At 35.4% G+C, this 17,710-nt stretch overlaps 3 protein-coding genes across 4 annotated transcripts; 1 reads left to right on the forward strand and 2 right to left on the reverse strand.

The window, feature by feature from the left end:
• Positions 1-14: 14 nt before the first annotated feature.
• On the reverse strand, positions 15-4,800 carry LOC142981572 (coiled-coil domain-containing protein 42 homolog). Its single transcript, XM_076127577.1, has 7 exons — positions 4,568-4,800; positions 4,211-4,412; positions 3,715-3,888; positions 3,202-3,280; positions 2,388-2,527; positions 1,501-1,763; positions 15-210 (listed from the first exon to the last, which is right to left on the reverse strand). Exons 1-7 carry the CDS (start codon positions 4,672-4,674, stop codon positions 177-179), a joined length of 999 nt encoding a protein of 332 aa, XP_075983692.1. The 5' UTR covers positions 4,675-4,800; the 3' UTR covers positions 15-176.
• Positions 4,801-4,958: 158 nt separating this feature from the next.
• Positions 4,959-6,322, forward strand: LOC142981574 (peptidyl-tRNA hydrolase 2, mitochondrial-like). Of its 2 annotated transcripts, none has more exons than XM_076127579.1 (2): positions 4,959-5,311; positions 5,916-6,322. In XM_076127579.1, exons 1-2 carry the CDS (start codon positions 5,192-5,194, stop codon positions 6,279-6,281), a joined length of 486 nt encoding a protein of 161 aa, XP_075983694.1. In that variant the 5' UTR covers positions 4,959-5,191; the 3' UTR covers positions 6,282-6,322. The 2 variants fall into 2 exon arrangements, with proteins under 2 accessions (XP_075983694.1, XP_075983695.1); XM_076127580.1 differs by lacking the exon at positions 4,959-5,311 and adding an exon at positions 5,601-5,744.
• A 183-nt stretch (positions 6,323-6,505) lies between these two features.
• p53 lies at positions 6,506-14,780 on the reverse strand. The gene is made up of 8 exons (XM_076127573.1): positions 14,631-14,780; positions 13,694-13,730; positions 12,796-12,922; positions 12,166-12,264; positions 11,462-11,648; positions 10,852-11,086; positions 10,222-10,423; positions 6,506-9,761 (listed from the first exon to the last, which is right to left on the reverse strand). Exons 2-8 carry the CDS (start codon positions 13,726-13,728, stop codon positions 9,594-9,596), a joined length of 1,053 nt encoding a protein of 350 aa, XP_075983688.1. The 5' UTR covers positions 13,729-13,730; positions 14,631-14,780; the 3' UTR covers positions 6,506-9,593.
• Between the last annotated feature and the right edge of the window lie 2,930 nt (positions 14,781-17,710).

Genomic DNA, 17,710 nt, shown 5'->3' on the forward strand with positions numbered 1-17,710 from the left:
AAACTAAATTCATAATAAGTAAGTGATTACAATTTATTTCAGTAAACAAATAACACAAAACTAACGATTTATTTTAAAACACAACACATAAACACGAAATAATATTAAACAACGATTAATAAATAATTTTTGGCATCTCCGAGGTAGTCAAGTTAACACTAGCGTGGCTGGATGACTCAGTGTTCTGTCTGCGCTCCGGACTCCGATTCTCTGTAGAATAAGTCACTCATTAAGAAGTATTACATTCAATTACATCTAAGTTATAATAATCCATACTTAAAATTATAAATGTGGAAGTAACTCTGTCTGTCTGTTACTCAATCACGCCTAAACTATTGAACCAATTTGCATAAAATTTGGTATGGAGATATTTTGATACCCAAGAAAGGACATAGGCTACTTTTTACCTCGGGGAAATGGGGCATTCCCATGGGAAAATTCAGGTGGCGGACGAAGTCGCGGGTAAAAGCTACCTAGTATTTAGTATATATTATATAATAACACTTACATTGTATTTGGAACAACGTTTAAATAATGCGCTTATTTTCAGCGATTAAAAGCAGAATGTAATGGACACGGACGTGCTAATGCGTATTCGATCGGGTCCGTAACCGCCAGTTACTTAGGAGAGGTGCCACATAAACTTACAAGCAGACGAATAAAATTAGCCAAATGTAAGATTTTCCTTGGATTTCCCGACTTTTCTATATCGTTAATATTAAGTTCATCTATTTAATTCTAACTTTGTAATACTATAGATACCTACTTAGTAAGTAAAACAGTTATTCGTTTCCCAAAGGCGTCGATGAAATTGCTGATAAAAAAAATATGTCTGCATATTTTAATATATCCTTTGAATCGCATCGATAAAGATAAGAATTAGGTGTATTGTGGTAATTATGTATGTTTTTATATTAACAGTATTAAGATAAGGATTGCAAAATAGACAATTAACTTACTAAGCAGACATGCCTACGATTTAAGCAATAATTATGCATTTAGATAACTTATTTTAATCACAAAGTCGAGTGGTTTTATCACTGTTAGTTAGACGATAAAATAAATGTTATTGATCATTCGTAGTGTCAGTATAATGAGTCATTATAACTGATTATAACAAGACAGCTATAATAATATGTGATTATCGATCGATTTTTATATCACCTATATTTTCAGATAGGATTGTCTGGAAATTAGGCAATGTATTTTTGTAATTTAACTCTGGCTTTAAAGGTAAAAGTTTTAGTAACCAATTCTCTTCCCATCTCAATGTAAAGATTTAGGACAAGTTCTTCAGACACACAAAACAATGTCTGCTTGCTGCTTCATAGAAAAAGTAACAGGAAATAAAATATGGAAAAAGCTGACATTATTCTGCCCGTTATACTAACCGAAACTTACACAAAATTCATGAAACAAAACAAACTAGACGCTAAAAACTTATCTATGTGAGTACATAATCGCACCGGATGCTAATAAAGTCTTGTAATTCCCACTTACTTTTCCTTAGATCTCCGCTGCGCTATTCTATAAATCCTCCTCAACTCGAGCAACGCTCTCATGATGACCACAAGCTGTTGCTCAAAGTCGTCGGTCGCGATGTCGATGGTCAGTCCCTTGTGCTTGCAGATCTTCACGTACAGGCTCCAGATAGCTGATCTCACGTGACACAGTTCAACATGGCGCCGCGCGGCAGTTTCTTTGAGGCGGTTCAATGCTAGCTCCCATTTTATAACGCGGTTACGGATTTTGTCGTAGCGCCACTGGACAAAAGTAAATCAATTAAATCAAAGTAAAATTTACGTGCCCTTCGAAGCACGAAGACGCTCAGTTCAAATACCCGTTCATCCATCTATTGAATGACCGCGCCAACGGTTGCTTAACCCATAGATCGTTTACCGACTGGCGAGCACAACTGGAACACAACGCACAGCCGAAACTACTGAGCGTAATAAGTTGAAATTTGGTATGAAAATTCCTTAGGAAGTGTAAAAGAGCTTTAAGAGAGGATTTTTGAAAATTTCATTCAGAAACGCAGAATATTAGTATGAATTGATATGTTTTGTTTGAAATTTCAACAACATATCACTTGACTCAGGTCAGGCCAAGTATGAACACGATGACATAGACGTCGGTATACTGTATCTTGGTACCTCGTCGTGTTGGCACGAGAGTCCAGATAATTACCCGGAATTAAGTGCTCTCCTCCAAACAAACACTGAATAAGAATTTTACGATCAGAAAAGCTTAGGAGATTGTCTGTCTAAACCGAGAACTGCGTTATCACATTCGATACTCTACGACGAGAGTAGACGAGGCATGTAAAACTACTTACGCAAAATAACAAATATGATGTGCTATTATTTTAGAAAGTAAATGGTACCTACCCTCAAATTAGCGAGCGTATTGTTCAAGCCCATGATGAAGAGCTTCTTCTCCTCAGTAAGCGCCGCGATCTCTTGCCGCGCTTCCTCCAGCATCTCCAGGTCTCGCTCCTGACGCTCAGCCAACGTCGACTTGGCAGCAGCTTTATAACATAAAGAAGAGTTTCAGAAACACTAATATGAAGTAGTATTAGCTGAACTTAGGTCTTAATAGTAGTATTAGCTAAACTAGGTATAGGGGCCGCCAAACAACTTGAACAATTTCGCTACATCTTAGTGAACGATTTTTAGGTCAGTTTAGGTATAATAGTTTTGCGCAAAGGCGAGGGCGTTTCAGCTTCGACAACCCGACTGGTATAACAGCCAACCAAGTGTCCTCTGCACTGGATCTACATTCTGTTTGCTTTCTAATACAGAAAATTATGTTCAAGTTGTTTGGCGACGTCTATAAGTCGTTACCGCAAAATGATATGAATCGGTTGAGAAGTGATAGTCACCTTTCATTAAAGTGGTGGAACGTCCAAGCTTAAGGTCATTTTATACACTTAATTACGTATTTCGGACTAAATATTGAAAATAATAATAATCACTTTCTCTACCGGTGAAGCAACAATGCATGACAAGGTTTGTTTTAAATATTTTTCAAGATTTCGGACTACCGCGTTATGGACTCAAAGACACCTTCGTTCCGGGAAAAGATCCTTACCTAACAGTGGGATAGTAATGGGCTAAAATACTGGCGAAAATGAAATAGTTGCAATGGTTTGTATATTATTGTTTATATTTGAGTCATCGTATTGACTGTATTGTGACTCACCCAGAGCTTCGTATCTGTTGAGAACGTCTAGCGGCTGTTTGAACTCGGGATAGTTGTGTACTACGGACATCAGGTAATCCTGGAAAAAAAGACAATATTGAAAATGACAGAAATACACGCCATTCTTAATATGGCAGTGTGTAAGTATATCGCCAACTATGCCATGTGTGGTCACCACGCCGCCGCCGCGCCGTAACCAAGGCGTTCGATACGTAACTGATAGTTCGAACATGTTAAAAACATAAGTATTAAAATAAATTTTCGACTGCCTCTATGGAGCAGTCGATAGAATGTTGATCACGAGACCTCTTCTATTCCCAGGTCGGGCAAAGTTTATAATATTTCTAAATACTTAGAAATCCAACATTTCATAACGTGTTATGTACATTGTTAGTGGCAAAACATGGGTGTATTTCTTTCTTCGGATATAACAAGCGTAATATTATGTATGTAATGCTCGTATGTTAGCAAATATTACGTACACGTCAGTAATCAAAATTTATGATAACTCACTTCATAAATCGTATAGTCTTTGACTTGCTGTTCCATGAGCTGTTTGACTTCCTCCATCTCGTCCACTCTCTTGCGCATGGCCTCCGTCTCCTTAGTCTTACGTTCCAGCACTTCGTTGTCGGCCGCCATTTTACGCTCAGCTCTGTCGCGCTTCTCTTGATTTTCACGAATAAACTGTTTGAATAGAATGTATCGTTTAGGTAGGTAGGAGTAAAAAAAACCTTTTTTTTAAGAACTGCCAATAAATGTCGTCCAAAGTTTTACTTCGACATCCAGTTCGTGCCTATCAGATATTTTGAAAAAAATCGCACATGCTTTAATGTCATTAAAGAAAGCAAGACCAACAAAAGGTTTAGGTACCTATATCCATCAAAACCATAATAAAGGACGTATAATTTATTCCGAATAAACGGCAATGCTTTGTCAAGCCAAGAACTATATTATCTGATACTCCCAGAACTATACTATACTCTACTTTGTAAAATTCTTTTGTCACCTTGTTAAAGCTAATAAAAGACTCCTTCAGCAACATCTCCTTCTTTCTCAAGTCATCCCACTTGTCGTCCATGAGCTCTCTATTCTTCTTCTCCTCCAATCTCTTCTGCGCCAGTTCTTCGTCAGCCTCCATTAGATCTCGACGCGCCTGCTCCATCAATACCTGAGGCGTGGGCCTCGCGACGTCCCATACTGGATATTTTCTGAAAACCGTTACTTTTTAACTTAAGTTGGTAACAAATAAGTACCCACATAAATGATGCAATAAGTACATAGTGTATTTCAACCTTGCCGCACTTTGTACTAACAGTGCAGTGGAGTTTTAATTAGATATTTATACCAATATGCTCATACTCACTGGACCATACTTTGGGTTTCCATCAAAGACTTGAAGTACTCCTGGGTGGATTCCACTGGTGGTCCATGTGGAATCGCTATCGGCGCCAAATCTTTCGTTTTCTTCATTTTGATATCTTTAAAAACCCAGTAGACTCAAAATTCGCTAAAAAATTCTATGATTGTATGATATCAAAACCACTGCAATATAATTTGTTGCTTAGCAATATGTAAACACGACGACGCATTTAGTAAATTCTACCACGATTAACTCTATTTTGTAAAATGGTAACACAATAAATAATCTGTCAAAAACATGAGTAAAGTTTAGGCGCATTCCAATTTTGTGAATCATCTAATGTTCTTTTAACATGAAAGTCACCTGTCTTTTTCTTTCTTAGCTGTTATTCGTATGTGTTATCTCTTTCTCTCATGAATGTCTGTACTAATCTCAATCCAGACTGACCTGCAGGGATTTCCAGTGATTCCTTTAATCTCTATCATCATACTTAAACTAGAAAAGTACATATACAATTGATTTGTTGTGATAAAGATAAGCTAAACTATATAATAAAAATCAAGACAGTGCACTCAGTATAGCATCCGGCAGAAACTTAACCTCATAACCATTTCGTCAAAACAAAAAATGGAGTTAAACCTTTCTTTCTTTACTGGCCTGGGTTGTGGAATTTGTATAGGATTTTCTATATTAGCCATAAAGAGGTACTTCGCAGCAATGTCTGAAGCTAAAAATGTTATTAAACAGGTAAACACCAACTTTTCAAATTGCACTTTTTATAACCTTATTTCAATCTATTAATTAACTTATTCTTGTGATAAAAAGTTGAATATGTTACTTGCGCTGCTATAGACGTAAATCGAAAGAAGACAGTAGGTAATTGTTGCTAAATAAAAGTAATTTAATGTCAATATGCTATCACCAGCCTTGACAAAGTGAGTCATCAAACTTATCATTGGTCTTCTTCATTATCTTGCAACATTTATATCAAGACAATATGTAGACTTTTATGACACGTAGCCTTTCGTAGCTAAGACCAGTCGCCACATTTCTAATCTGAATTAATATGCTGATGTAAGCGATTTTAGTCTTATTTCATGTTTATTACACATCTTATTACATATAGTCTAGCTCTTTTTCCGCAGTTCCGACCTTTCTGTGGCGATAATATAATATCATGGTACATTTATTTTATTTTATTATTTTACACAATACTGTAAACATTACCTACTCCATGTAATGTTACAAAATTATTGCATCATCTAATTGCAATGTGTAACTAAAAATAGTATGATTTTTCCCATTAGTATACGCTGATAAACAATATTTAATAATGTTATTTCTTTTGCAGTTCACCTCAAATCAAGAACACAAGTTAGTCTTAGTGGTAAGAACAGATTTGAACATGGGAAAAGGAAAAATTGCAGCCCAATGTAGTCATGCAGCTGTTGGAGCTTTTGAAAAGGCACAGTTAAAGGACCCTAAAAGCCTACGAAAGTGGCAACAAACTGGCCAAGCCAAAGTAGCTCTAAAAACAGACTCCTTAGAGGAAATTAAACAAATATCGGAGAATGCTAAGAAATTGGGACTGATTACTTCATTGATAAGAGATGCGGGCAGGACACAGATTGCTCCTAACTCTATTACTGTGCTGGGTATAGGCCCTGCTCCAAAAGATGTGATAGACAAAGTGACTGGACACTTGAAACTGTTGTAAGATTTTAATGATGAATGAGTAATTATAATGCATTTATATTTTATATGTGTTTTACTAAAAGACCTTTATTTTAGAAATAAACTCGTCTAATTTCAGTAACTTCATTAAAATAAATTGATGACTGACACATTTTAGACTAACAATGACCTGGAAAAACCTGCAATGATGCATGAGACAGTAAATTAATGATGTACTATAGCAGCAGAAATAACAATAAAACACTATTCAATTTTAATAATATATTTAACTTTTGAAAAATACAACTTTTATCATAATAGACTCTTGTGTAATAGTGGACCAAGTGCAAAACAACAATAATTTAGCACAAAGCTCACCAACACACTGCCTTAGCTTATAGATCTAGAAATTATATTTATTGTACTTAAACATTATAACAAGGCGGATAATTTGAAACATAATAAACATGTTCTTAAAAAAACAAGTTCAAAATGTTAGAAATTACATTTAAAAAACTTATCATAATAATCTTAGTCTTAATCTAACATAATTCATTAAGAAACATTAAAATTAATAATAAAATCAATAGTACTGGGAGTACAAATAAAATTGTTATAAAACATAGTAATTGGGTAAAAGAACCAAGCATAAATCTTACAAACTTTTCAAACTACTATTCATAATAAAGCACCAAAATTCATTGCACTGAATGAATTTTTATATATTCTGTTATTAAAAACACCTCAAAATTCTTATAAAAGATAAACTAAAAAGCATGAAACAGGCCCTAGCCAACAATAAGAGTTTGTACACAAATATTCGATTCGCCAATATTTATCGAACAAAACCGACTCGAAACAATATTGTTTGGAACATGCCGAACTGAACATCTGTGAACCACACCACAAGAAAATTAAAATATATTCATATATCCTTAATTTTTATAATAAAATCATACAAAAATATAATGCTTATATCAAAATGGCACAAGAACATCATAATTTCGAACTAAAAAACACAAAAAGCTCCTTTATTTTGAGACGTTTTCAACAAGAGAGTTAGTAAAAAATAACAGTTTGTAAGTTTTACAAGTGGCAACTAAACTATACAATTTTTTAATTTTTCCAACATTTTTCGCAACAATAAGCATAAATTTGATAATTACAAACCAACAATATTTTAATCATTAGTTGTTAGCAACACTAAAGTCAGGGCTAATCCCACATCAATAATTCCTTAAAAAAGACAAGATTTTGACTGTACTACTTCTTCATGAGTAAATATTGTTGTAAAATACTTTTGGAACTTTTATTAGAATTATAAGTTATCAGTCTCACAGGGAGGTAAGGCACTGTATTTAAGTAAATTATGCTTTAAGCCACTGGTATAATGCGATATTAATTTCTACAAATGAATGCTTATTGCTCTAATGAGTCATAACCTAACGGGTGGGACCAGACTATTTACTACTAGGTAGGTTTCTGTGGACTGGTATATAAGGACTATTATCTCTTTCAAAAAGCTTCAACGACTAGCTTAGTATTTTTATCCCTGCATATTATTTCACCTACTTCTAAAATGACGGATTTCGATTTTTATGGCACACACAAAAATCGGCCATGTCCTTTCCAAGTGATAGCTACTAATACTTATAAGAAGTTATGCAACAGGGACTTCATAACTATTCTGCTTTTTATTTGCTCAGTTGTAAGTTGACTCATCTTGAGGCCACGGCTATTTTAACCACCACGACCAATGAAAGGTGCTCTCCGAGGCACGGGGGTCTACGATCTCAACTTCCTAACTCTGGGCAGACCTTTTGGCCTGATCCAGGATTCGAAACCCGAAACTTCTTGCTGTCTTATACACTATCGACTACCTAACTCCAGGCAGTCTAAAACTCAGAAAAATATTTTTGTCCCGACCCGGAATTCGAACCAGAGACCACTGCGAGGCAGTCGTATCACTACCGACCGCGCCACAGAGTTAGTGAAAAAAAGTACTTATACTATAGTCCACAGAAACGCCAGTAGTTTTAAAAGGTAACAAGTGAATTGTTTCATGAAGTATAAAAACACATTACCCTTCTTCGCGCAGTCGGGTAAAAAGCTAGCATAATAACGATTATTCTATCAACATAATAATTGTATCAAAATGCAGTAGTTACATGAGAATGATTCATTAAGATTTATCTACCTAGTGGGCTGATTTTATTTATCAGTTTGCGGTTAGGTGCGCGTGCGAGCGAATAAGCGAAAAATATGACCAGTTGGTATAACATTTTATTTGTAATAAACTGAATGTTACAGCCAATATTTTCTATTATTTTACACCATGTGTGTCCAATTTGACGATTTGTTTCCTATATTGTATATGATTTAGGGCGACTTTCATAGTTAAAACATAACAGTCAGATAACCTACCTGCTAGATTAACTGACACTTAACAGCTAATGAATGAAAGCAACTCTCAACATTTCATCATTGCATCAACCTTAAACGTAGGTATAATTGGTATTATAAATGCGAAAATCTGACTGTTACGTTTTACCACTAAACCGAAGAGCCTATTTTGATGATATTTAGTTTGGGGATAGTCGAAAACCCGGTGGGACATATTTCATTTAGTCTATGTTATCAGGTCAGTATTTTTTTATATTTATTTCGAAACAAAAATCCCCTAAACAGTATGGCTACATAATGTTTGAGTTTCCTTTCACTTGTTGAGCAAATATCAGTTATATGTTCAAGTAAATAGAGTCGATTGTTCTGCGCTGACTCCACGTTATACCTAAACCAATGAACCATTCTCGACAACATTAGTCATTGTCGAAGGCAGTTATATCCAGAGACAAACGGTGGAATTCTATTCGTTTATTGATATTATACAGGGAAATAAATTATCTTTTAGTAATTCTCGTCTAAAGTATAGATGAAGTTTTAAGTATGACTACACTAATGCCCGGTTTCTGAGTACATTTAGCGGTAGTTTATCTATTCAATAGCGTTTTTTTTTATATGAGTTTTAACGCTTTTCTTCTTCTAGGTTTTTCAGGGTATCCCGCTAAAAATATGTTTGGATGGGTTGTATTAAGCTTCCTATTCCCTCTTCTGGATTAGCTAGTGCATAACCAATCGCTAAAAAGTATACTAGCAATAAAACTGACCACAGTCAACAATAAGGATATCACCACCTTCAATAACAATACAAAACAAAAATAAACCAACCCACACTTGGCCAGTGTGGTGGACTCAAGGCCTAACCATTCCCTCATTACGGGAGGAGACCCTTGCCCAGCAGTGGGACAGTAATGGGTTAATACAAAACAAAAGTCATCTAAAAACTAAACCTTACTTATTGTTGAGTTTCATTCCGCGTCTCCAAAGTTTGGATGCATTTGTTCAGGCCTGCAATACTGTTGGCGTACTTCGGAACTACTTCGGGGTCGTGGTGGCCGGCGTTGGTCATCATATCGACCATAGTCCTCAAGCCTGTCAGCATGGCTTTAGCCTCTACGTATACCTGATGAAGAAATACACCTTTTTAGAAGTATTTACAGCTAATAGTAATCCCTTACCACGTAAATGGTCGAAGATTAAATTCAGGCGAAATGCTAATGACTTTTCGGTGTTCTAACGGTAAAGGAAAACATCTTACTGAACACCTTGATTGAGTCTTTTAGTAACACTTGTTGAAAAGATAGTCCCAGTGTACCTAATTCGGGAGAAAGGAGAACCTTTAGTACATAGTGGAGTAGGGTACCTATTATTATGAAAATTTTACTATGTAATGTTTAACTTTACGATAACTTCCAAACCTCTAATGTTAAACTTTACGATAACTTCCAAACTTTATTTCCAAAACCAAGGGAGACGGTAGACAACAAAGAACGCCAGTCACTCAATAAGTAACAAATGTTGCTCAAACTCCTATTTTTTTTTCCTTATCCATGGTTTCAATCTGAATTGGAATAATTACTTACATTAGGCAGAAGCACCATATTAGGATCATTGTCCCGTGCCTCCATCTTAATTTTCTTAGTCTTAGGTTCAGTGATCTGGTTGCCTGCCACTCGCTTCTTGCCGGTCTTGAAGACCCCTTCAGCGTCTTCATCTTTCACCATGTCGCGCTTCAAACAGGAACATACCTTCGTACCTACCTGACGGCGACCGTATACGCGGCCACTGGGTGGAAAATACATTATTGATAATATTGAGAATATTCTCAATGAGAATGCATAATATATAATGATAAGTCTTTCTTTCATGTTAAGTAACTTGAACAAATTTTTGCAGAGTCATAGATTTTACTCTAGGGACAGAAGATTGCCTACTTTTTCAGTAAATGAGAATGTATTAATTAATCTGTGTTCATTCCTAGTAAATATTATGAAACTCGTCAAAAGGAGTCATTGTTATTGAAACTGTTAACTCAAGAGGCCTTTTCTGTTAAAGAGATACATACAAACACACATACAATCTTCACAAACTTTCACATTTATAATATTAATAGGATATAAATTTAGATTCTTACTCCTACTTTTTTGCGTCTTTCTTATGGATAGCTAGATAAAAAATACTGTTTAATTACAAATACAAAAAGCAATACTTACAACTGATCTTCCAGAGTGAAGATAATAGCAATAGCTCGTCGATTGATGCCTGAAGCACAAGAACTTTTGCATACAAACTTGTATGCATGCGTGCAAGGATCCAGGGTCGTCTTGTTAAAGTGCACCACGACGGAGTACCACGAGTCTAAGGCTTCGGCATCTCCGCAGTAATACACGCCCTGAGTTCCGAACTCACGGGACGAGTGGAGCACGTTCTTTGCTACCTCTTTTGGCACTAGAGGAAAAAGGAATGAAATTAAAAGGGATGGTGTAAGGTTTGTATAGTGTTATCTTCTTCTTATGAAGGTAGGAAATGGCTCGTTTTAGCAGAGTGAATTGTGCTGACTAGATGGTAGGGGTTAAGCAAGTTTTGATGCGGACATCCCATGGATGGGTCGCCATTAGGCTGTCCTAGCTTTTATCAATTAGTTCAGATAGTCAGCCGTTAAGTGCTTTGACTGGCTTTGAGTGGAACAAAAGATCTAATAGACATCCTTTTTAGTCTGTGCGTTAAAGGACGACTACTGATCCCGAGATCTTGAGTTTGATTCTCATGAAGTATTTCTGCCTACAAAAGTATAAATTAAATTATGTTTGGACTAATACTTACCCGTAGGTACATCAGGGAAGTGCTGGCGGCACCGCTCGACGCGTTTCTGCGCTTGTTCGGCGTCAGAGAAGACGACGACGGCGCGCACGAACATGTCCGCGCCGTGCACGCGCGCCGGGTCCCAGTTGAACGACAGACTGAAGTCGCAGTTCATGTCCACGTAGATACGGTCCAGTCTATGAGAGTACTGAACGAGAAAAGAGATTTTATTAAGTAAAACTGTCCTGAAAGAACGTAGTAAAGGGCGAAAGAATCATCAAAATCTGTTTAATAGTTCCAGAAATGTATTCTGATGATTGATAACTTTTTTTTTCTGTAGACAGTTTATTCCCTGTTTCTGAAGTACATTAAGCGGTAGTTTATCTATTAAATAGCGTTTGATAGATAAAATACCGCTAAATGTGCGTCAGAAACCGGGCATTAGTCAGTAAAAACACCATTCCCGCGCTTAAACTTGTTCTTTGGTGTGCAGTGTAGGAATCAAAGCCACGACCTTCCGACGTAATAGCAATGGCAAATTCTTCCGCTGCACCATTTGAGGAGATTTGAATACCACTTAGGAATACCATTTACTCACAGTTATAATGTCAATTCTGTATGTAACCGTGTATCCAGAAATAAAAATTACGGATACCTGAAACTACCTACTATCTAAAAAAAAACTTACAAGGAAAACAAAAATAGTAAAATTAATAAACACTTACCAAAAACTTTTTCTTATGTGTGTCATTACTGTTGACTTCCACTAAGAAATTAGATGCATGGGAAACATTTGTACTATCAGGCGGACCCCGGGCTGATACCTAAACAAATAACAAACCTGCTTTAATGTTTAACCACAAATAGTTTAAAGGCAATGGGATGGGAAAAAAACCACAATTATTTTATTTATGGTTTCAGTACTCTTGAATAAGTATCAATTAACACTCAGCTCACAGGGGAAAAAGTCCACGGAGAAATGAGTATACGGTTCATTAGATTTCTTTCAGTGAGCTTGTGAGGTACCCAAATATCAAGCTTTTTTGTGTAGAGAAAAGATTTTATTACAATACATACTATAATGCAAAAACACTTTTTCCCCAACCTAATAAATAAAAATGAATCATGGAAATATCAGGTATGCACATAACTTGTATAATCCTTTACATACTAAATTGGATAATTCTTTTTTTAATATGTTTGATACTGTCAAGACAAGGGTTTAAAAGGGATCAATGGAATCAAAATTCCCATGGGATCAGAATTAATGGGACAAAATTTAACTGTACCCTGACGAAGACACCTTGATCCGCAGATCGCAGTCTGCAGTCAGTTAGATATAAAACAATACTTACAGGTTTAAATGTCTTCAAGTCCAGGGCCTTGTATTCCACATCTAGTGTTTCGTCAGAGAACTGGAGTGGCCCAAGATTAGGGAACAACACATCAATGTCCAGCTGAGGAGAGTCTTCTTGAACTACCCTACAAGGTGAACACAAAATTAAAATAGTTCCTAGTTAATTCAATAAGTGAAGAATAGAAAAAAAAATTTGGCATGTACGGTCTCATCACCATGTTTTCCTTCACTGTTGGAACAAGTAATTTCTAATACACACATAACTTCTAAAACCATTGGTAAGTTGCCTCGTGTTCTACGATATACGTTGATAGAGACTACTTACATGGGAGCTATCAACTTATACCACTTGGCTATCACTGCTTTTTGTGATATGATCAAAAAAGGGGTAAAGACATATACGAGGAAAGCCAAAAATAAAACGAGAAATTCACAGAGAGAATTCTAGGAAACAGAAACATAACAATCATAAAGCAACACTGTAAAGCAACCACATAATAAATACTAAATCAAATAATATATTTATTTGACCAAAGAAGCAATTTTTTCCAAAAACATTGTGAACTAGCTGACCCGCGCAACTTCGCTTGCGTTACATAAGCGTTAAAAAAATTCCCCGTTTTTGTAACATTTTTCACTGGTACTCTGCTCCTATTGGTAGTAGCGTGATGATATATAGCCTATAACCTCCCTCGATAAATGGACTATCTAACACTGAAAGAATTTTCCAAATCGGACCAGAAGTTCCTGAGATTAGCGCGTTCAAACAAACAAACAAACTCTTCAGCTTTATATTAGTATAGATAAGATAGTATGGAAGTTATGACAATTGACAATTTAATTAAATAGGTAAAATTAATAATGTGCAAACAAATAGCATAATGGTTGAAACTTACATTGGGTAGCTCTCAAATTGTGTAGGGTAAGCCATTTCTGAAAAGAAAATAAATTATTTAAATAACAAATTTCAGCCTCCAGACTTGGGTTCTATTTCCATTATAGAGAAAGTATTCTATGCAGTAAAATAAGAAATAAAAATATAACTAAAAACACTACTAAAAAAAGGTTGAATAATACTGTTGAAAAACAATAAAGAACTGGAACTAAGGGGTTTTGCAAATATTATGTAGACCATTTTTGAAAATAGAAAACAGTAGATAATGCAAATAGAATTAGAGAGTATACAATAAAACACCATATTTAGCTTCACTCTTATTCCATTACTGTTTTAGACAAAACAACTTTGTTTGTACCTAATATTTCTCATGAAAACTAACCAAGAAAATCTTGAAAATTCTAGTGACACAAGTAAAATACACTTAAAAGTGTCTGGTTAATTCATTAAAAAGGTGGCTAAAATTGTTTTAAAATTAACTATAATGAATGAAAGTGTTTATAAAATTTTGACTACAAGTTTGAGCGCCAGGCCATATTTCGTGAAAGACTGGAGTTCATAAAAACAACTGATTATTACAATTTGAGGTTGTAATCAATAATAAGCACCATTACTATGTACTAGCTCCTAGATATATTTAATTTTATCAGATTATCACACCAAGTCAAAACAGTGCAAGCCATAGAAACCAAAATGTAACTGAAACGAATTTTGATTTTTAGAGAGTATTTATTAGTAAATAATAAAATTGTTTAATTTATTTCTCGAAATATTGGTGATTTATTTGTTTTTATACTAATTATTTATTAAATTAATTTAATAATAACAAGTGAAACATAAAAATATCGGCCTTGTGTCACTCACTAAGTTTGACTTAACTTCGACAAAGTTTTGAATTCAACTTTGCAAAAATTGTTATGAAATGTTTATTAACTTACCTAATAAGAATAAACAACTAATTTAAAATTAACGAAATAAAAACTGTTGCTAGCTTCTACAGTGATGAAACCACATTTGATACACAAACAAAATAATACAAAAAATATTGCAAGCAACAACACAGCCGGACGCAGTGGCACGCACCCCGAAGTCAGCGCAAGTAAATTTTGAATACCATTATTTAAACTATGTATTATTTCTACTCCAATCTTTGCACATTAATAGAGTTTAGAAACCAAAATATTTTTAGTTGGTGAAGTATAAAAAAATTCAGATTGAACTAACAAAATCATTGGATTATTATGTTGCGTAGAAATTTAATTTGAACAAATAATTTAGCACTGGGTAAAATTCTACTGTTTTGGAAGGTATACATTTATATGGCAACATAAATTATTTTCCGCCTGTCCAAGGTCCCAGAAATCGAAACAAAAAAAAATAATGGTAGTTATAACCCAACCATTTTTAAAAGTAGCTTTCCTTCTCTAACTTCTCCTCTCAGAATTCTTCGAAACGGAGCGCTAGTGTTCCCCAATCCGGCCAATCCGTTAAGAATAAGTTCATGATTGGTCGGATTGTTTTGCCATCTGATTGTTATAAGGCGCTTCTAAACGGGCCATATTTTCCTGCAATTTGTGGCTGCAACATAGTGGCCGGACATATTGCGAGCAACTCCAGCCATACTACGCAATATTGCAGCAATATTGCAGCAATGTCTAGGCGCTTCTAAACGGGCCATATTTTCCTGCAATATGTGGCTGCACTATTGGCAACTTATTGCTCGGCCATCACAAAAATATTTTATTGCAACGATGGCCGAGCAATCTATGGCCGAGCCATGTGTTGCAATATGTCTGTCAATAGTATGGAGCATGATGCAGACTCCTAAACGGGCCACACAAACCGGCAATAATGGCTGACGAAATCACACTCGTCGCAGCAGCCTATATTGTTTTACAAGAAAAATCAAAAAGGCAAAAGCAGAGACAGTGGATTCGACCTTACTTAAATAGGCGACGAAATCTTCCATGTAGGTATATAGGCTTCTGCGACACTCGTCGCAGCAGCCTATATCGTTTTACGAGAAAAATCAAAAAGGAAAAAGCAGAGACAGTGGATTCGACCTTACGCCAATAGGCGTAAAACATTAGACAATTTATATAAAAAATTGAATAATAAATGATAAAATAAATATAAATCGCGTAGAAAAGGATGCACTATATCATAACAAGAGTGAGCGACTGAAACAACAATAAAGCTGGCCGGGCAACATTGCAGTAAAATCGGTAGCTCAGCGATCGTCCGGCAACCTATCAAAACAATATCGGCCATTCGCTGCAATATCAAAAATGTGTGGCTATATGTCTGAAACATTGCTGCAATATTGCGTAGTATGGCTGGAGTTGCTCGCAATATGTCCGGCCACTATGTTGCAGCCACATATTGCAGGAAAATATGGCCCGTTTAGAAGCGCCTTCAGACACATAGCCACACATTTTTGATATTGCAGTGAATGGCCGATATTGTTTTGATATGTTGCCGGACGATCGCTGAGCTACCGATTTTACGGCAATGTTGCCCGGCCAGTTTTATTGTTGTTTCAGTCGCTCACTCTTGTTATGATATAGTGCATCCTTTTCTACGCGATGTATATTTATTATCATCATATCGGTATCATTTGATGTGTTCTATTCTCTATTTTCAACTAATCTGATAAATATACTTATATTTTTTTTGAATGACTAAATTGATTAAAAATTAAATTTAATTAATTGAAAAGTTGGCAAATAGTTTTTTATCCAGCATTAATTCTTGACATTAATTGTCTAATGTTTCACGCCTATTTAAGTAAGGTCGAATCCACTGTCTCTGCTTTTTCCTTTTTGATTTTTCTCGTAAAACGATATAGACTGCTGCGACGAGTGTGATTTCGTCAGCCATTATTGCCGGTTTGTGTGGCCCGTTTAGGAGTCTGCATCATGCTCCATACTATTGACAGACATATTGCAACACATGGCTCGGCCATAGATTGCTCGGCCATCGTTGCAATAAAATATTTTTGTGATGGCCGAGCAATAAGTTGCCAATAGTGCAGCCACATATTGCAGGAAAATATGGCCCGTTTAGAAGCGCCTTATTATCATCATATCGGTATCATTTGATGTGTTCCATTACACTCATACTATTTTCAACTAATCAGATAAATATGCTTATATTTTTTTGAATGACTAAATTGATTAAAAATTAAATTTAATTAATTGAAAAGTTGGAAAATAGTTTTTTATCCAGCATTAATTCTTGACATTAATTGTCTAATGTTTCACGCCTATTTAAGTAAGGTCGAATCCACTGTCTCTGCTTTTTCCTTTTTGATTTTTCTTGTAAAACAATATAGGCTGCTGCGACGAGTGTGATTTCTTCAGCCATTGTTGCCGGTTTGTGTGGCCCGTTTAGGAGTCTGCATCATGCTCCATACTATTTTCAGACATATTGCAACACATGGCTCGGCCATAGATTGCTCGGCCATCGTTGCAATAAAATATTTTTGTGATGGCCGAGCAATAAGTTGCCAATAGTGCAGCCACATATTGCAGGAAAATATGGCCCGTTTAGAAGCGCCTATACCCACATCACTGCTGTCACAAAAGACTATAAATTGCTTCTGGTCGTATAATACATATTTTAGTCTTGATTTTGAAAACATTTTTTAGCAGCATTATTTACCTACAAAATATGTAGGTAATAAAAAGATTACGATGCCTAAATAGATTAAGGTACTATAACATCATATAATCATAAATTAGTATCCACTATTGTTAGGGTATATTTCAGACAACTACTACTTTAGGTTTTTATATAGTTATTATTGATAATTTTATGGGTTGGTTAACAGCGGTGACCCTATTAAATCTTAGTGTTTTTTTTAACTGTGCGCCTGTCAACGTCAAAATTCATTGATGAGCTCAAGAATATTATTATTATTTATATTACCAGTAACAAAATATCTGTATCACACAACTACATTCATTTACATTTGAATCATATTATTTTATTTAAGAATAGGTACCTTACTAAACTC

Source organism: Anticarsia gemmatalis, chromosome 20 (genome assembly GCF_050436995.1).
Source record: "Anticarsia gemmatalis isolate Benzon Research Colony breed Stoneville strain chromosome 20, ilAntGemm2 primary, whole genome shotgun sequence".
Classification (NCBI taxonomy): domain Eukaryota; kingdom Metazoa; phylum Arthropoda; class Insecta; order Lepidoptera; family Erebidae; genus Anticarsia; species Anticarsia gemmatalis.